At 43.4% G+C, this 20,846-nt stretch overlaps 1 protein-coding gene and 1 long non-coding RNA gene across 4 annotated transcripts in view; one reads left to right on the forward strand and one right to left on the reverse strand.

Annotated features, from left to right (window-relative positions):
- LOC105239505 overlaps positions 1 to 12,012 on the forward strand; it is a 71,058-nt gene extending 59,046 nt beyond the window's left edge. Inside the window, exon 6 of the long non-coding RNA XR_004621706.1 lies at positions 11,556 to 12,012. This is a non-coding gene — a long non-coding RNA (uncharacterized LOC105239505). The remainder of the gene's footprint in view (positions 1 to 11,555) is intronic.
- Positions 1 to 16,713, reverse strand: part of PDCD1LG2 (programmed cell death 1 ligand 2) — an 85,807-nt gene extending 69,094 nt beyond the window's left edge. For 2 of the 3 annotated variants that reach the window (XR_004621703.1, XM_034647007.1), the window contains exons 1-2: positions 13,555 to 16,712; positions 1,461 to 1,529 (exon numbers count right to left, since the gene is read on the reverse strand). Coding sequence is in view for 2 of the 3 variants with exons in the window: in XM_034647007.1 (XP_034502898.1) it covers positions 1,461 to 1,529; positions 13,555 to 13,576 (91 nt within the window). In the remaining variant the exon portion in view is untranslated. Of the gene's footprint in view, positions 1 to 1,460; positions 1,530 to 13,554 lie in introns of all 3 variants that reach the window. The other variant, XM_034647006.1, reaches the window with a different exon arrangement.
- Positions 16,714 to 20,846: the final 4,133 nt, after the last annotated feature.

Consider the following 20,846-nt stretch of genomic DNA (forward strand, 5'->3'; position numbering starts at 1 on the left):
TTTTTTTTTTTTTTTTTAAGAACTAACAATGCTGGGGCGCCTGGGTGGCACAGCGGTTAAGCGTCTGCCTTCGGCTCAGGGCGTGATCCCGGCATTATGGGATCGAGCCCCACATCAGGCTCCTCTGCTATGAGCCTGCTTCTTCCTTTCCCACTCCCCCTGCTTGTGTTCCCTCTCTAGCTGGCTGTCTCTCTCTCTGTCGAATAAATAAATAAAATCTTAAAAAAAAAAAAAAAAGAACTAACAATGCTGCTATAAGCATTCTTTTTAAAATTTAAAAAATAAAAATTTACGTAGAGAGGGTAATAAAGAATTATATTGATTCAATTCCTGTTATCTTTTTTCGTTCTCAAAGAGAGTGCAAGTTTAGGGGTGAACAAGCACAGTGAGGGGAATGAGGCCATCAGTGCGGCTGCCCTGATAGCCGTGGCTGTCCTCAGGCACCGGATGGTATCTCCTGGTGCGTTCAGAGGTGTTTTAAAGCATTCTTTTAAAAAGAGTCCTTATATTTTAAAATTTATATTTTTATCATACAAGTAAAACTTCTTGTATATTTCTTTTAATAGACAAGTAAGGGTATAATACTTCTTTTAATATACAAGTAAATGCATACTTCTTGTTAAAAAAAGAACACCTGGGAAACATAATAGTTAAGATTGTCCTTTTTTAATCCTCATCCCAGATAGCCTCCCCTCCCCAGAAGTAAGCATTCTTATCAGTCCTCAGATCCTTTTGTTACATTTTCCCCCTCAGGTAGCCTCTATGAGAAACCTTTGAAGTTAAAACTCCTTAATTAGGGAGACATGAAATTATAAGACTTACCAAAAAAATACCCCTGAGGAGAAGGCAGTCCAATTTAGGGAGGTAATTAATATTTGTTTGAACTGATACTGTCTGCATAATGTATAGTGAAAAGCGGAGAAGAATTCTAAATTTGAGGAAAAAGCAAGATACAATGTTTTTACTTTCCTTTTAGTTAATTTTTAAGCATAATTCATCATACATACTTTTTGGTTTTGTGAACGTCCAGTATCAACATTCAATATATGTCTATAATCAAACTTAATTCCAAAACCCCATTCCAAAGTGGTAAGATTAGGGGTTGTCTGCCATGCTCGATTATCATCATCACCATAGCACAGTAAGGTAGAAAGGACATTAGTTGTGTAGGAAGCTTGCCTGTGCCGCCTACTGACTGCGTAATCTCGGGTAAATTAATTAACTTTTCTGAATTCCAGTTTCCTCATCTGTCAAATGGTTATTGTTTCTGTAAGACAGGGACATGGGCAAGCACAGGCCACCCTGGGCACCATTCTCTTTACTGTGCATGTAACAGAGAGTAATCACACTTCCTCTCAAAGAAAGCCCTCAGCCTGAGGACCCCCATTCTCATCATTGGCTTCAGCTAGGGGCAACTGCTTACTTGTCTTCCTCAACCCCCTCCTTTTGCCCTTTCTTACCTGCTGTCTGATGAAGCTGCATTCCCAGGCTCAAAATTAGCAGAAGGAGGAACATGGTCTGTACCCGATCTGAAATAAACAATTGAAAGTCTCAGAGCCTCCTGCAGTTTTGCTGGGTCTTGTAATTTGGTGATTTGCTTGTTCCTGAAAACAGGGAGATGATGTGTAAACAAGTCCCTGGAAGAGAAGTTAAAAGTTGATTGCCTGGAGGAGAAGGGAGACAAGGTAAGAGGAAGCAAGGTGATCTTTATCAATCCAAATTAGAAGCTCTTCTTCCTCTTCTGACTATGAACCAGTTCTCATGAATCACCCACACTGAACCCCTTTGTGATTATCTGAGCCCCTTTGTCTCTTCCACAAAGCCTCCCATAGTTTTTTCAGTAGTGGATCCTTGAAAATCAAATGATTGTCAAATGAATAATGCACACCAACTTCTTCAGGTGGACTTGAACTCTGGGAGTCAGATACTCAAGGACAGTGCTCAGTTGAACAGAGCTAGATTCTCAACAAACACTTGATATTTGCCTGGATAGGAAAGTGTCGAGTTCTTTTGAGTGTTGTGGTGGAGTTTGCCCATTATTGGAACTACCTGTTACTAAGAAGTTTAGACAGGGAGAGCACAGAACTGGCTCCACTGAGTGGGTGCCCGACCTTGGTTCCGCCACACCTCCTATGCTTCTACCTTTGTTCCCAGGCTTTCTCCCATCCAAAGACTTCTCGTGGTCAAGGCAAAAGGGACAGGATATATCACTGTGAGCAACTGTGTCCTCAAAGGGGCTTTCAAAATTTTATCAGCAGTGGAACCATTTCTCCAAGGAAAATTGGTTGGAGCCATACATCTAAGTCATACGCTGCTCACAGTGGGATGGAAAGCCCACAGAGGATCTGGATTGGGTGAACCACATGATCTCATTACATTTCCAAAAGAGGACTCAGCTTTGGTGTAGACAGTAGACTCTCCGGAAGGACAGTTGGTTGGACAAGATTAGAAGGATGTCAAAGAGACGATGGTTTGGATCGAGTGGTGGTGCTGGTAGAGGTGAGAAGTGGTCTGCAGGAAGGTATATGTTATACACAAATATATATTATACACAAATATATATTTGATCTTTAAATTTATTTTTCCAGCAGCCTTATTGAAGTATAATTGACATACAATAAAGAATGTGTGTGTGTGTGTGCGTGTGTGTGCATATGTGTGTGTATATATATACTTAAAACACAGACAATTCAGTGGTACAATTCAGTGGTTTTCAGTATATTCACAGAATTGTGAAACCCACACCATTATCTAATTCTGGATCATTTTCATTACCCCAAAAAGGAACGTACTACCCATTGAAAGAAACTTCCCAATTCCCCTTCCCTCTCCTTCCAGTCTCTGGCAACCACCAATATACTTTCTGTCTCTATTGTTTTGCTTATTCTGGATATTTCATAAAAATGGAATCATACACTATGTAACCTTTTGAATCTAGCTTCTTTCACTGAGCTTAGTATTTCCAAGATTCATTTATGTTGTAGTACATATCAGTACTTGATCTCTTTTCATGATTGAATAATAATTCATTGTATGAATATACCTCATCTTGTTTATCCTATTCATCAGTTGATGGACATTTGGGTTGTTTCTACTTGTTGGCTTTTAGAATAATGCTGCTATGGACATTCATGTACAAGTTTTTGTGTAGGCATGTTTTCAATTATCTTGGATATGTAGGAGTGGGATTGCTTGGTTAAATGGTAACTCTATGCTTAACTTTTTGAAAAACTGCCAAAGCGTTTATCAAATATATAATGTGCAAATGCTTTCTCTCGTTCTGCAAATTGCCTTTTCAGTTTCTTCATAGTGTTTTTTGAAGCACAAATATTTTAATTTAATTTTAAAGCACAAATTCATTTAATTCTGGGGATGAAGTCCAATTTATTTATTTTCTCTTTTATTGCTTATGTTTTAGGTGTCATATCTAAGAAACCAGTGCCAAATCCAAGGTTGTGAAGATTTACATCTATGTTTTCTTCTGAGTATTTTATAGCTTTAGTTCTTATATCTAGGTCTTTGATCCATTTTGAGGGCTTTTAAAAAAAATAATGATTGTTCTTTTTTAAAAAAGATTTTATTTATTTATTTGACAGAGAGAGAGAGCACAAGCCGGGGGAGTGGTGGGCAGAAGGAGAGGGAGAAGCATTCTCCCCGCTGAGCAAAGAGCCCTATGTGGGACTCGATCCCAGGACCCTGAGATCATGACCTGAGCCAAAGGCAGTCGCTTAACCAACTGAGCCACCCAGGGGCCCCAATAATTGTTCTTTTATAACCTAAATAATAATTTTAGCCACTGGAAGTCCCTTCAAGGTAGCCTCTGTTTCCTTTTCACACAATCCTATTAATCTTGGGAAGTTTGTTTGCTTTCTGTACAAAATGCCTTAAGCTGATTTCATGACTTTGCTGCCCAAACATGCAATTAGCCTTTCCCTATGAAGTCTTTTTTTTTTTCAATTTTTTTAAAGCTAAAAATAAAACAAAACCAGTTTACCCATTTCTCCCACTCACTAAACCCTTACCTCTGGCAACCACCAATCTGTTCTCTGTATCTATGAGCTTTGTTTGCTTGTTTGTTTTAGATTCCATATGTAAGTGAAACCACACAGTATTCATCTTTCTCTGAGTTATTTCGCTTAATATAATAATCCCTTTGAGGTCCATCCATGTTGTTGCAAATGGCAAAATTTCATTCTTTTTTTTGGCTGAGTAATATTCCATTACACACACACACACACACACACACGTTGATTCATCTTATATCAAGATTCATATCTTATATGAATCAACCTGTGTGTGTGTATTCCAGAAGTCCCAGAAGTGGAATTGCTGGATCACATGGTAGTATTTATCATTTTTTTAAGGAACCTCCACACTGTTTTCCACAGTAGCTATATCAACTTAGAATCCCACCAATGTGCACAAGGGTCTCCTTTTCTCCACATCGTCGCCAACACTCGTTATTTCTTGTCTTTTTGGTACTAGCCAGTCTTAACAAGTGTGAGGTGGTATCTCATGGTGGTTTTAACTTGCATTTCCCTGATGATTACTGATGTTGAGCATCTTTTCATGTACCTTTTGGTTATTTGTATGTCTTGTTTTGAAAAATGTCTATTCAGATCCTCTACCCATTTTTATACTGACTGTGTGTGTGTGTGTGTGTGTGTGTGTGTGTGTGTGTGTGTGTGTTACTATCGAGTTGTATGAGTTCTTTAGGTATTTTGGATATTAACCCTTTATCAGATATATGATTTGCAAATCTTTTCTCCCATTCAGTAGGTTGACTTAATTTTATCGATGATTTCTTTTGCTGTGCAGAAGCTTTTTAGCTTGACACAGTCCCAACTTTTAATTTTTGCTTTTGTGTTTTTGCTTTTGGTGTCAGATTCAAAAATCATCACCAAGTCCAATGTCAAAGAGCTCATCGCCTAGGTTTTCTTTTAGGACTTTTTTGGTTTCACATCTTATATTCAAGTCTTTAATCCATTTTGAGTTAATTTCTGTGTATGGTGTAAGAGAGTGGTCCAGTTTCATTCTTTTGTGTGTGGCTGTCCAATATTTCCAATGCTATTTATTGAAGACTTTGGAATATATTCCTCAGTTTCTTCATTTTGCCTGACTCTCTGTGTTTCTATGCAGCAGATGAAACAACTACGTCTCCCAGTCTTGAAGATTGGTCTTATGTAGGAGATGAAACTTGATATTCAACCCTGCCTCAGCTCTTAGTTGTCTTGCAAACCTTTGTGCTTGTCCAAGCAGTCAATTCTGTCTTTAATAGCTCCCAGGAGTAGAGGATGTGCCAAGACCTGTCAGTAGCCCGAAGGGGAGGATCTTTGCACCTAGATTCAGGTTGGTTGGAAGTCAGATCCTTAGGCAGCAGCTTGTGAAAGTATGCAAATAATACAGTCCTGTGGGCTGGAAGTAATCCAGCCACCAAGGCCAGGCAATCTGGAGGTGTTCTCTGGGTGGCAGGCACAAAAATCTGGGTTCCAGATGACTATATAAGCTTTCTGCTGGATCATACTGGTGAGTGGAAGCAAGGCAGAGGGCGAGCACCAAGATGGCGTCCACAGCCTATATTCCTTGAGAGCAGCTTTGTAGGCCACTAAATGTGTGCAAGACCTTAAGACTTCCACTCAGGCTGAAGCTCTAGGAGAAGCAAAGAGGCTTCCCTCACAGAGAGACTGGGGTGTGTACATCAGTGTGCTGTCTATTCAGTGCTCTGGGTGCACAGACATCTCTGATTCTCACAGTCCCGTGGAAAGGAGTAATTCAAGCCCCTGGCCAAAAGAGGCCAATGACGTAGGGGTGGGGAGTCCCCTGGGCAGATGCTGCAAAAACCGGTACACCAGACACCTGCAAGGCTCCCTACCAGGAAATACTGGTGCTCTGGAGTGAGTCAGAGGATGAGTGTACAAAGAGCACCAGCCTTCCAAGGTCCCTGGAAAGAATTATACCAGACCCTAGAAGTGTGTTCATTCAAAGCCTGGCCCTCAGACTGTAGCCATATAGATTAGCTGATAGGCTTCCTTTACAGAAGATTGAGCTGCAGGGTCTGTGGCTATTCTGGCTCCCTTACATGTCCATATGAATTTTAGGATCAGCTTGTCCATTAATACACATCAAAAAAGACAGCTGGACTCTCGATAGGAGTTGCACTGAATCTGTAGGCCCATTGGGGTAATTAGCTCTCTTAATGATACTGAGCCTTCCAAATAGGAAAGTAGCATGTCTTTCCATTTACTTAGGTCTCCTATCTTTTCAAATAAGAACTTATGGGGTTTGCTGTCAGGTTGGATATGCAGTTTGACAAAAATAGAGAAATCCAGGAAAATTTCCAGATTTGAAGCTTGAGGCATTAGGGCAATGGAAGTGCTAATTTTAAACTGGAGAAGATGGAGTAAAACAGATTAAGGAGCAGAAATCAGTCTATGTTTGGCAGGTATGTGGTTTGAGATGCCAACTAGACATCCACATGAAGATGTTTAGTAAGCAGTTGGATAACAGATAGTCCAGAGTTTGGAGTACAGATAAATGTGGGAGTCCTCAATGGCTACATGTTACTTAATGCCAGGGGGCTGCATGACATTACCACGAGAGACACATGGGAGAAAAAGTGTCCAAGGATTGAGATGTGGGGCAGTTCAACATTTAGGGATCTCTGGGAGGGAGGGCAATAGCAAAGAAGATTGAGGGGAAGGGCAAAAAGGCAAATTAATCATGTATTTTATTTTCTGTTTTCTGATGCTTTGATGTCTGATGCTTGCTGATCCTGCAGGGACTGCCCCTCCCAGGATTAGCCAGTTCCTAGAGATAGTAAACAACTCACCCAGGGGAGGCCTTTCATTGCAAATGAAGCAACCCAGAACCCCTAATTCCAACCACCTCTTTTACTACCCTAACCACCCTAGGGCCAGGTACCACACAACAAGGGACAGCCCCTATGTTCCAAATCCTTATGAACTATTTCAAACTAGACAATGGAAGCCTGCTTACCCTGCGTTGCCCATTCCTTCTTGTGGAAACCACAATAAAGACTTCAGGCCACATTTCTCCTTCTGCTCTGCCTCCTGTCTGACCCTGGTGCTTCCCTGTGTGGCCCCTGCAGTGTGACATGTCTCCTTCTCTCAGGATCCGAGAACACGACAAGCTATTTTTTTTCAATAGCAGTTATCTCCTGATCTGTTGGCCTTGCCATACTTCAATTACAATGAAAGCTAGAGTTTAAAACACAGTGCTACAAGGAGGGAGTGCTCAGCTGAGCCAAGTGCTGCTGAGGGTTGGCATCAGCAGTGTGGAGGTCATGAGTGAGCCCGCCAAGCAGGACATCGGGGGATTTAGTGCAAATGAAACCCTGTGTAAAGTGAAGAGAAAATAAGAGTAAGGATGCAGAGCCAATGGAATATAGGCAACACTTCAGGAAGAGTGCTATAAAGGGAGCAAGCAATGACGCAGTAGCTAGAAGGGACTGTGAGGTCCTTAGTGGGCAGTAGTCTTGTTCTCTTTTTTAGGGAGGGACATATTAGCAGGCAACAACTGGGAGCTCCATCAAGTGCTTTCCATAGGGAAATGCTGGACCTTAGCTGGACGTGAAGACCCTCTTCCTTATTGAAAATCCAAATGTACCCAGACAAGGTATCATCTTAATGTGGCAGTTGCCCAGCATCCTTATTTCTGGAGCTCAAAACGATAGCGTGTAACGTGCTCTGGCAACAGAAAGGCTGCCTGGCTCACCCACCTATGGCTGTAACTTCCCTTTCTTCCTTGCCCACCCGAGGGGACTTTCCTTGTACACTGCCTCCTTTGGCCAACAGAGAGATAGATGCTGCTACAAAGGTACTTTCCAACCAGCCGCCTTCTTCCTTCTAGGGATAGTATCTTCCATGCAATGGATAAGATCTCACACTCTAAAGTCAGACACATCTGATCTCAAATCCTGGGCCTAGAAATAAAGTGCCTCTAAGACACTGGGCACTTTATTAAAACTCCTTGTGCCTCATTTTCCTACAGTGCCAATAATAATCATACCCACCTCAAGCCAGAATCTTGGGGGTGTCATCTTAAACCTCTATATCTCTTATCTTGCCAATTTAGTCCATCTCCCAGTCCTGTTAATTCTGTATCAGGATACTTCTGGATGATGATACTTCTTTCTACCACCCACTGCTATCGCCCTAATTCGGCCTCTTGTCATTCCTCCTTATACTGTAGCAGAGCATCCTGCTCAAAATCCTTTGATGGCTCAACATTTCACTGAGAATAAAATCCTACGTCTGTCTAGTAGCCCAAGCAAGGGGGACATCTGCCTTGAGTCCCATGCTTTAGAGGACCCAAGAGTGGCCATGCCTCTCCCTGCAGTGTGAGGTGTTTGCAGAGAGTTAAGAGCGTCCTCTGGAGCTCTTGACCTACCACCCATTACAATTTGGGTTCTTGGGATTCTGGAATTCTCTAAATGGCCCTAAGCCTGCTCCCAGGCCTGTGGGGCTTCTTCCCCAGATCCATTGCCCCAAGGGCTGACCTTGCTTCCAGTGTACACTTGCCTATATCCAGAGACTTTCCTTGCTCTTTCTGGTGAGACTGCCTCATGCAGAATCGCAAGGGCACCACCTCTCCAGCATTCCCAACTCTCCTTACTATTTCAGTTTTCCAAAACACTCATTACCATCTAACATACCATATAATGTACTCATTTGTTTTTATTGGATTATCAGCTGCCGTCTTCCATAAGAACATAATCACTAAAAGGACAGAGATCTTTGTTTGGCTTCCTAATATCCTTCAGTCCCTAAAACTGTGTTTGGTAGGAAGCTGGCACTCCAATTATACTGGTTGAATGAATTAGTCTTTTACCTGGTAGGCAGAAGAATCTCCTGAACACAGAATTATCAGATGTGATCATGACGCCCCTGCTTAGACTTCAATAGCTCCCATGATTTATAAGGTCAAGTTCTCCTTCACATGGGCTACACAGCCTTCTGTGATCTGGTCCCTCCTGTCTTAGCCACAGAAATAATACATGTGTTTTCCATGACTAGGTCTTCACAGGTGCTCTGAGATTCTAATCTCTCACATCTGATTTCCTTTTATTTTGTTTAATCTTACCTTCCCTCTGTCTCAGTTTCTACTTGAGCTCAAAGAAACTGTCCTGGGTCATAAATATTTCCTTAAGTGGCCTTATATTCTGCCTTCAACACAAGGAGATAAGCCTTTCCTAACTGCTCTAAGCTGTTCCTCCTGCCTCAATTGTTATCTCCTATTAACTAGAGTTAGCACTAACCTCCTTACTGGTATAGTAATTGGTTACACATCTGTCTTTCATGCTAGAACAAGAGTTCTTTGAACTGTGTCAGGTCCTTATAACAATTTTCTTTTTGTTTGTGTGTGTTTGGTCTACAGCCATACCACCCTGAACAGGCCCGATCTCATCTTTGTGTGTTTGTGCATATGTGTGTGTGTGTTTCATGGCTGTTTATAACTCTTTATAACCAATTATGACTGTTCCCTGAATGGACAGATGAATGAGTAGCATGCGTGGCAATTTAGCATCATACTCTAAGACTACTGGCCGCCCAGCTGATTCCTTTCTCTATTGGAGAAACAAAAAACTTAATTTGGTTAATAATTTTGGCCCCAAATAAGAAAGAAATTTTCATCAGTTTAAGTCACTGACAGCAGAATGGGCTGCTAATGGGGTGGGGACATCATCACCCCTGGAATTGCTTAAGCAAAGGTGCAGGTAGAAGGAAGCGTTTCCATAAGAGATGGGAGGTTAAAAGGATATCTCTTTAGTAAGATTATTTACAAGATTGTTTCCCCAGAGAATGTTCTCATAGGTACCTCAAGCCTCTCAACCTCTCTCATGAAGGTGCCTCAACATCGAGGTACATCTCTCATAGGTACCTCAACCTCAGCAACCTCTCAAAAGGCCAGTCCATCTCAATGAAATCTTTGCCCTCTGGGTGCCTTCGGAAAATGACATTTTCTGAAAGAGCAGGTTCTGGGAACCTTCAATATTAGGAAAGTATGAACTCTTTCATATTCAGGCTGGCAAAACCTGAAAGAGTTTATTTGGAGAACTTGAGTATGTTGCCAAAATTAATTAACTCAAGGATGTATGTAAGGCTCTCCTTTGGCCAAGAGACTATAGAGATGACTCTTCTCCATGAGATGAAATGAAATGGGTTCAAACAACCATGGCTCCTCTTCAGTCTCCCCTTTTAAAATTCACCTTTGTTTGGATATAAGGATCTTACTGTCCAGGCCTGTGTGGCTTTTCATTTTTATCTTAATTGTATATTCCTTACACAGGAGTTTGCTTGTGCTGGAGCTTCCATCAGGCAGGGGATGCTCATTGCAGCCATGTGTTCTCAGGCAAGCTACCCTCTAAGGGATACATTGGAACATGAGCAGAAGAAGCCAGTTTTCAATCACATGATCAGTTCAGCTGAATTTCTTAATTTCTGGATAATTCTTAATGAATTTTTGGGTAATTCTTAACAATTCTGCCTATGAACCCACCCCAGCAGTTGAGGCGTCCTCATGGTATGAAACGGAGCAGAACAGCATAGGATATAAGATTCGAGAACATTTTCTGGTGGCTCTACAAAGAGTCATGAAGGGCCTCTCAGTCACAAGTTCTCAGGCTTGAGAAAGAGAAGAAGCAAAGGCTACTCTTTTTAGGTTGGTGAGGAGTCTTGCTCAGATTGTTGCCCTGCCTTTTCTCTCTCCCAGGTCACTGGGGAAGCTGCTTGTCTTGATGGCATGGTCTCTGAGCTAGGCATTAGGAAACATTAGTCTATTTAGTCTCAGTTCAAGTTTAACTTAAATTCAAATTGCATCTCAACTTTTTAGCCAATAAATACTATGCTCCCACTTTTTGCAAGCCTTTGAATTAGGGAACCAATTCAAATCAAAGTGGGGAACCAAGAAAAGGATTCATGTAAGAAAGGGTTCCTGCCCTTGAAGACATGATAATGTAGTCAGAAAGCTAAAATTCTGTACACATGAAAAATAGTAAGAAGTGATGTGAAAGGTTTTGCATAAAAATGCCCAAACCATGGAAGTTGATTGGTGGAAGGACGCTTCCAAGATGAGTGGGATTTGGAGAGACGGAGTTATTCTCGAGGCTCCTGCAGAAATGTTAGAAGTAATCTCAGAGAGGTTCATACATACACAGGGCTTGTTGAGGGGGACTGGGAGTAGCATATCTATGCTGAAAATACAGGTCAAGACAAAAATGTCAAGGGCTTAATGCCAGGTAGATCTGCCAGGGGAGATAGTGACAGTTACTCAACAAGTGAATGACAATACCAAAGGAGCGTCTGAAATAGATTAAAGCTGGTGGGGATTTGTTTTGTTTTGTTTTTATCTGTATAGAATTGAGGGAGTGAGACAGAATGCCAGTCACTCAGAGTGTCATGATGTTAATCCAGATATTTGGTGAAGTCCCTGATTCAGGGTCAGAAAAGGGAAGAAAGGTTGAGGAAGGAGAAACTTATTACAAGGCAATGCACAAAACAATTGACAAAGCAATTAACAAGTGACTATCCATTCAGGAAAGAAGAAGAAGCAACAAGTGAACTGTGGTTTTGCGACCTGACAATCAAGACAATACTGATGCCATTGCAGAAATGACAAAGGAAATACTAGATCAGGAGCTGAGTTTTAGAGCTGGGTTCTATGAAATGAATTGGGTTTGAGTCATGAAGTAATTAAAACAATTCAAGAAAAATGAAAGTCTAATGTTTGGGACACAATTCAGTGATAGAGATAAAGATGATAAAGTTATTCTAATATGCAAATGTTAATTGACACTGGGGAATGAATTAAGTCTCTTGGGGGGAGACTACAAAAACACAGGTTAGAGAAAAAAGATCTGAACTCTGATGAATGCCCCCCAATTAGGAGATCAGATGTAAGAGACCAGAGAAGAAGGCAAAGAAGAAATGGTCCTAAGAGTATGAGAAGCTCCCCCACTGTAGTATCTCAGAGCCAAGGGAGGAAAACTTCAAGAAGCAGGGGGGTTTGATAATAGAGGTCTGGCAAATAAGAACTTGAAACCAGCCCCTAGAGGTGTTAGAGAGGGCTGGAAGGCATTGAGCTGACTTGGGCTGGATAAACTTTCAGATTCCCTTATCCATCCTGGAATTCTGTCGGTTGATGAAAGACTGGGGGAACAAAATCCAGGGAGCCCTGCTGCAGAAGAGCACGTTGTGGCACGAGGAGGTCAGGCTGCAGGTGCCTCATTACAGGGTAACTCAAGTATGCCCCAGTAAAGGCACGTGCTGTATTTGGACACTGCTATGTGGAATAAAAAGTCACACAACAATCTATGGACTCTGTCCCATGCATCTTAAACCAAGTGAACTCGGAAGCATGACCTGAAATACTATCTCTGAGTTCATTTGCACTGTCTCCTCAAATCAACCCCCATTTGCCCCCCGAATATTCCACAAACTTCCCACATCTGGGAATTCAAGCTATGGATTCATCAAATCAGGTCATTTACAACTCAACAAGCATCTAGTGAGCGCCAATGCACTGTGCCTGGGACTTGGGACTGAGAGAACCTAAAAGGTGTGGTCCTTGCCCAGGAAGAGCTCCAGCTGAATGGAAAGGTTCACACGCAAGAGAAATATGGGAGAAGACACCTGGAAGCTGCAGATAAGGAAGAGCTGCTGGTAGTGAGAGTTCAGGTGATGAACACTCACAGACCACTTCTGAGAGACAAGAGCAATATGGTTCATCCATTCATTGACTCTTAGGCTTGGAAAGGAGCTTGGAGAACATCCAGTCAATTGGCATTTGACTCCTGAGACTATGTCTGATTACCGTTGACACTGACTATCCTTGCTGTGCATTTTGTCAATGGATATCTGTGATTCCGTTCCACAGAACCATAGGAGTTCAGTGTTCGGAGGCCTTATTTGTAGGCAATTCTACTCAAGCTGCTCACTTCAACCCTCTCCCACAAGAATCCATAGTCATCTCTTTTCTACTCTACGCACCCAGGCAGTGAACAGTAAAGAACAGTGGCTGCAGGTTTCTCTCATTTAGCTAACCTTGCTCTAAATGAATCATGTTTAAAAAAAAAAACCATGGTTACCAGTATTGTAAGTTAATTTAATTGTAGTTGCGTTTTTGGTTGTTGTGGTTCTGTGCTTTTAACAGCTTATTCTTAGAGCATAGCTTGTAAACACTGGCTAGCCTAGAATGGTGATTGCCTGCCATAGGGATAACCACAAACAGATGTCCAATGTAAAAACAACAAAAAAAAGACACAAATTTTTAAGTTCCAATAACCCTCCCCAATTCTAAGCTGAAAGACAATCTCAAGATAGTTCATTTTTTTTCACTGCACATCTATTATGTGCAGAAAAAAAAAATTATCTCCTTAAACTTCCCAACACGAGTAATAAGTAACGAGCAAGCAGGAGAAATCCCACTATTTTGGAGACCGCCAGAAATGAGCTTGTTGGTGTGCCCGAGCGTAATTGCCAAGGCAGATTTCCTCCTGCCCCCAGTGATGTGGAGTGAAAGTTTGCCCACACTTACCCAACCGTGGCGGCCTCATCATCGTCTGCAACACCAACTCAAGGTAGGAGAAAATCTCAACCTACTAGATACTCACAGCAGAACTTAGCACCACTCCTCAGGGAAAGACGTAAAGGAAAATACAAAAACAAACAGCTGCTCTTGTGTCAGAGCCCCTCACAGAAGCCAGCAAACAGCCAAAACAAAACAAAACAAAATAAACATAGGTCACTGTCTTGAACACTACAACAAGCAGTAGCTCTGAGCCAGGACTCTTTCTGGCTGGCGGAGGGACATACGAGGGTGGGTCACAAAAAGCTGTCACTAAGGTACTTGAAGCAAGGGAAGAAAAGTTATCATCTCCATCCAGCTCAGGCTTCCTTGTAACACGAGGGTAATTAAAACCAAAACTGGCTCTGAGGAACTGACTGAAGCCCAGCCTACTGGGAAGTTTTGGTTTTGCTTTTAAGCATGACTTCTCTGCCCTCAGGTACCCCTTGAACTGTGTCCCTGGGGAAGGTGGTACAAGCTTAGTGGTAGGAGAAGGGGATGGAAAGAACACCAGCATGTTCTCGCCCTGTGCCTGGAAACTTACACAGATACCTTTGTGAGTTTCCCAGCGCTGTAGTCAGAAGTTATCACAGACTGGGGGACTTCAAACAGCAGACACTATGCTCACACTTCTCTCACATTTCTGGAGGCGAGAGACAAGTGAAATCAGGCCACATTCCTTCTGAAGGCTTTAGGGATGAAGGCTCCCTTGCCTCTTCCCAGCTTCTGGTAGATTCTGGTAAGCCTTGGCATTCTTCTGGGCTTGTAGCTGATCACTCCAATCTCTGTCTCCATCTTCACATGACCTTCCCTATGTGTACCTTTGAATGTCCTTTCCTCTTCTTAGAAGAACACCAGCCATTGGATTATTGCCCACCCTAATCCAGGATGACTTCCTCTTAATTAATTACATCTGCAAATTCCCTACTTCAAATAAGGTCATATTCTGAGGCTGCAGGTGGACATAAATATTTGGGGAACACTATTTAACCCACTACAGTACTCCACTTCGTTCTTGGAGCGATGTGTGGTCTAGACACCATTAGGCCCATTTTATATATGAAGAAAGAGTCAAGGTCTAGCAATCCTTCCTCAGTTGCATGGCTGAATTTGAAGTTAGACCTCTGTGGTCCCACTACATCGTGAGGCTTTTCAGTAGTAAGACTCAAAGCAGGTGCAAGAAAAGGCCAGTTTGAATGCAAGTCTGTGTGACCGACCCCATTCCTACGGCCTTGTCCCCTTGGGCTCATATGGATGGGATGAGCAGGGACAGGGCTCTGAAGCCCAGATGGGACCTGCTTTCTTAGCCATATTTCTTTAATGTTTTCTTGTCCTCTCTCCATGCTTTGCCTTTAATTGGTTTTCTTCTGAAAAAGCAGCATTCTCCTTGCCCCTTTTTCTTTTAACTGAATCCCTCAAACAAGAAGGAATGAAACTTGTATTGACTACAAATGGGACTGGCTGCCTAGACCCCAAGGATGGGGCTGTGTCTGTGGGAAGCCAGCCCTCCCCTGGGGACCTGCTTCTCCCCCCACAACTCCAGGTACACGGTTTCAGGGCAGATGCCTGCTCTTGCCTGACCTTCTTCCCCAGCTACAGTGATAGTCGGAGGAGTGGGCATGTGTCTGTCCCCTGTGTGGCTCTCAGGATCCCCACACCATCCAAGGAGCTCCTGTTTGTCTTGAGGAGGGAGCCACACTCCCCACTGTATGCCTTCCTCTGTCTGGTCTAAGCCCCTCTCTCTCTGCCGCTTTTCTCCACTCTTTGCTCTGGGCTCTTCTCTGTGCAACTGAGGTTTAGGAAAACAGACTCACCTCAGACCAGGAAAGGCTGGGGTGTTTTGACAACAGCACCCAAATAAAACTCAAACTGGTATCTCAGCACATTCGCTTGCCTCCTAAATCCATACGCCTCAACAAAACACGAGCGGGACAGATACCAAAGTGTTAACAGTGGCGTTTCTGGGCGGAGGACTTGCAGGTGATTTTTTAAAGGTGCCTTCTTTTTACTTATATCTTATTTCCTAAATAACTTGCCATGGACACAAATGGCTTTTGTGAAGACATAGAAATAATCCTTAAAAATCAGTCATGGACGGTACAGTTCAATGGCTAACCAAGGGCAACAAGAACACATTTAAGAACTTGGCCAAGGGCTTATGTCTGTTTCCAATTTATTTCATTTAGTGTTGTTCCCTTCATAATAGAAGATCCTGTGAATTGTGTGTGTGTGCACGTGTGTGCATGCAGGCGCAGGTAGAATACAGGCCACTCCCTGTTGCACTGATACTTGGTAATGGAAAATTAGAATTTAGTCATAAATACTGCGATATGATAAGCACGGTCACGACCCCCCCAGTGTACACCCCCAGCCTACGAGGCCCTATCCATTCATTTCGTAGAAAGGAAGATTGATGCAAAGAGAGATTGTGCATCTTCTCCAGGATCACCTTGTGAATGCAGGGCAGAAGTCACTTCTATCCTTTCTTCCCCAAATATCTTCCTCCACATGCAATGTATATAATGTAATGTGATGTGATGTAAATGTTCATGGAAAGTCCCTGGAAGAGTCCTTGTCAAATAGCAGGAGCTAAATCAGCAGTAACTAGTGTAGATCCAAAAAACAAGTCCAATCTTTCCCACTGTGCTTCACCTTATAGAGAAAACAAAATAAGAGAACACAGCCTAAGAGTGAGAAGGAAGTATAGCCAGGGTTTGGGGGAAATGAGCAAAGATCAAGAGCCCAGGAAGAGGTGAGAACTCAAGGAGCCAGCAGGTTATCTGGAACCAGCCTTAGCAACCTCCCCAAAGTCAGCAACCAAGGTATGGATGTGGGTTTATCTGGAATGTGATGACAGACAACGATGGCTAGCCCCCTCTCTTGAAAATGGAGAATGTCATAAGCAGCTGAAGGCAGAGAGAGGGGAGAGGAGATCAGCTGGGGCCACCCTGAAAACCGTCCTTCCTTGACTCATCATCAGCCCAGGGACTGGACATCAGCCTCTGGTGATCCTACAGAAAGTCACGCATGTGGCATGGATCGCACTTGACCCCTGCCTGTGAAGGAGGGCCTAGCCTTCATGTGAGGAAAGGGAGGGTGTGCAAAGGGTGTTCTGGCCAGAGCAACAGAGACAGATGTTTGTTTTTAGAAGGAAAGAGATCAAGGTTTGGCCCATTCCCTGAAAGCAACTCAGACAAAAGGGAGGTTTATTTTAAGTTGAATGGGTTGAAGTCAGTTACTGATGAAGGACGCTTCCTACGCCATCTCCCCCCAGGTCACTGCATAGGGTTGAAATACCTGGGAGACAGCTCCTTCCGGAGAATAAAGTTACTGCAGTCACAAAGGTCAGATGCAATAAGGGGAGTCTCTGAGGTACAGGGCCGGGAAACGAGGGTGGAGAATGGAGAAGTGGCAGAGGCTGACCTGGTCCACTAGCCTTTCTAATGTAAAATACAAGAGAGGGATTCCAGAGACAAGGAGGACAGTCTGGGGACCTGAAGGGAGTGTGGACCGTTCTCTGCCCCTCTCATCTGTGGGGGAAAGTAAGGGATGCTGGATATCCTGAGGTTTGAGAGAGCTCTTAATAAACTGTGACACCTGCTTCTTGCCTGGTGTTTCTGAAGGTGGGAGGGAGGGTCCCTGAAGTACCTCATGCCTGGGGGTGGGAAGGGCTGCAAGGTTGTTTTCAGGGATGAAGAAAATGGGGACACCCTTCATCCCAGGCCCTGGAGCCCTCAGTGACCATCAAAGACTCCATGGCACCTGTGTCCTCAGGCACAGGGGTCCTAGGCCCATTTCAGAGACCACACTTGATGGCTTGAGCCAGACCCAGCCCTGGGGTATTTGTCTCTCCTACAGCAAGATAGTTGAACCACATGTTTACCCTATTCTGGGAGTAGAGGGAAGATTGAAAAGGATATGAGACTGGAATTTCAAGTGGGACTGGGCTCTGGCAGTTCCCTTAAATGTGAAACCTAGACTACATGACCAAGCACTGCTCTCCTAGAGAGGAATATAACCAAGAAAAAATGAAATACACGTCCATATAAACATGTGTGCCCCAATGTTTTTAGCAGCATTATTCATGATAGCCACAAGTGGCACAAGCTCAGCTGTCCAGCAGCTGATGAATGGATAAATCCACTTTGGTGTGCCTATCCAGTAGAACAGCATTCAGCCTCAAAAGCGAATGAAGTACTGTACTCAGTCTACACTGCATGAACCTCGACAACGTCATGCTCAGTGAAAGAAGCCAGACTCAAAAGATCACATATTGTATAATTCCACGGATATGAAATGTCCATAATAGATAACCCCTAGAGAAAGAATATAGTCAGCGGTGGCCCAGGACTGGAACCGGGGCGGGGGGGGGGGGGGTTGGGGGGGCCTGGGGGGGGGGGGGGGGGGGGGGGGGGAGTTGTGGAGGCCTGATGACTAAAGGGTATGGGGTTTCATTTTGGGTAGATGAGAATGCTTTAAAATTGATTGTAGTGATTGCTGCACAGCTCTGTTCATATACAAAAAGTCACTGAATGGTACACTTTAAATGGGTGAATTGTATGGTATGTGAATTATATCTCAAAAAGTTGTTAAAAGACCTGGAACTGAACTGAGTCATAAGTGACCTGCAAATTATGAAGCTGGACTGCGATACGGTGAAGCTCACTCTTTACCCAACAGGCGGGGTACGGAGGGTGGGTGGGGAGGTAGAGGGCTACTTCAGCCACATGGCCCATGGAAGCTCCTCAGAGAGTATGGAAGAAAGCAGCAGAGAAGGGAGAGACAGCCCTGACTTGAACTCTGGTCCTTGTTCTGGTCCCTTCTGCAGTCTGGCCTGTGGTTCCAGCGTCACGTTTGCCTAGATAGCTGGTGGAATTACGATTTTTGCTCAAGTGTTACACCAGACAGTTCTGATAACACAAAGGAACAGATGAGCCCGAGATTCCCCTCTCTGCTGTATGCTGACACAGGCCTGGCCTCATTTGTAGGGTGGTTTAGGGCAGAAGGACAAGGAAGAACTAGGGAACTAAATAATCTACATGCATCCCAATGTTTCTCTTGTTTCCTGGTCCTGGCTCATCTCTGGGAGGACAGAGGGAGGCAAGACTGTCGGCCCCAGACATCGTGGCCCACTCTAAGATGCATCTGGTATGGTCCTGGTAACTCAGGATGGAAGGTTCCCCAGAGCCAGGCTGAAATGCTGCACCCAGTTTTAGTGTGTGTGTTGAGGGTGGGTTTTTCCCACACCAACCAAGCAGCTTGGACACCAGCTGGGTGTCCTACGATTCAACTCAATTCTGACACTACCTACCCAGAGATAATATCAGATTCCATAGGTTAAGGGCTCAGTCCTATAAGACTGACCCTACTTCATGTGCCAGTCCCAAGTCCACACTGTTACCTGGGCTTCTGACGGAGAAGTTACTGATCAGAAGTTCCCACAACCCCTCCCTGGGTTTGGTTAATTTCCTGAAGAGGCTCACAGAGCTCAGGAAACCCGTTTACTCACTAGATTACTGACCTGTTAAAAAGGACATTAAAAAAATGCTAATCAACAGCCAGATGAAGAGATACAAAGGGTGAGATCCTGAACAAAGGCCCTCCTGTCCTGGTAGACTTTGGGCCCAGCACAGTGGCACGTGGAAGCATTCTGATTCGCCAACCTGGAAGCTCTTTGAACCCTTTCCTTTTGGGTTTTTGTGGAGGCTTCATTCATTGGCATGATTGTTGAAATCACTGGCCACTGGTGATTGATTTAACCTCTGACACCTCGCTCCTGCCAGGAGGTCAGGGGGTTAAGACGATAAGTTTCAAACGTCTAATCACATGGTTGGTTCTCCTGGGAACCAGCCCCAAACTTAGGTGTATGCAAAAGTCACCTCACTGACATAACAAAAAAATATCTCTTGTCACTTAGGAAATTCCAAGGGATTGTGGAGCTCTGTGCCAGAAACAGAGACCAAAGACCAAATGTCTATTTCTTTTAGAAATCACAGTATCATATAGCCCTTTCATCTAGGGACTCCCTAATCATGGCTCATTAGGACTACAACATGGTCCCAGGACTGAATGGAGGAGGGAATCTTTCTCCTAAGTCCTGGACTGATGTCCTTTGTCCTTAATATCTTTAGAAGAAGATGCAGTGATTAGATGAAGTGAAGAGGACATCTGAACTCAATCTCAGATAAAGGAAATAAGAAGTTCTCACATTGTCTCTTGGTTTCAACTCAGTTAAAAAAAAAAAAAAGAAAGTGAAATGATGATTCATCTTTTTAAATGCAGTCACAGACAGGAGAAGACAGCTGACTCATGTTTTGAGGAGACTCTGACCCAGATCAGTTTTTCCCAAACTGGTGGCACATCAGAATCCCCTGGGGAACTTTAAACATCTAGAGGTGCCTGGGCACTCCTGGGCAGACCTCCTGATTGAGAATCTCCATGGTTGGGATGCAGAAACAGACATTTTGGGGGAAACTTTGATCAGGTGATTTTGATGTCACCAGCGTGCCCTAACTGATGGCTCAGCATTAGAGAATCCCACGGTTTGATTACTTTGGTCACCGCCATCCTTGTGAAGAAAAGTGAGTAAATGGGAGGAAAGGAAGATGAAAACCCAAAAACAAACAGTGGCCATTGCAATATGTGCCTTGTATCTGCCTGTGCTTCTTCAATTTTTTCTTATAAGAAAAGCTGATTTTGTGAGATCCTCAGCTTACCCGTGGGAGAAATATGCAAGCACTCTAATATGAGGTACTCTCCTAGGGGCATGTGGGGATTTAGAATCCACAGGAATCAGTCAGTGGAGGGAGGCACTATGTGGAAAGTAGAGCAGTGGACATAGAGAGCAGAAAAGCTGCTTGCACTCCACTCCGCACTAGCTGTGTGACTGGACTGCTCTGAATGGTGGTGGGAAAATGCCAAACTAATAGAAGGAGTTTTGTAAATGGTATTTTCTAATTTATATAGAAAATTAGTAGATAGTAAATTATACTTTCTTAAATTAGGTAATTAACACAAAAGAGGGTCTCCTGCATAAGTGGCATGTTAAAAATTAGTGACTTCTTTACTTAATGACCATTTCTACTCTGAACATGGTGCCAGATGAGGTAGAAAACAGAAAACTAAAAGAAATTAATACACAAGCATTGCTTTCCCTGACTATTACTCTGAAGTCATAAGACCACATGGCTGTAATTTCCAGAGTTTCACTCCAAGAAGGGTGTTTATTAATTAAACAATGTTATGTTCTTGGCACTGGCGAT

The sequence above is a fragment of the Ailuropoda melanoleuca genome, chromosome 17, assembly GCF_002007445.2.
Source record: "Ailuropoda melanoleuca isolate Jingjing chromosome 17, ASM200744v2, whole genome shotgun sequence".
In the NCBI taxonomy this organism is placed as follows: domain Eukaryota; kingdom Metazoa; phylum Chordata; class Mammalia; order Carnivora; family Ursidae; genus Ailuropoda; species Ailuropoda melanoleuca.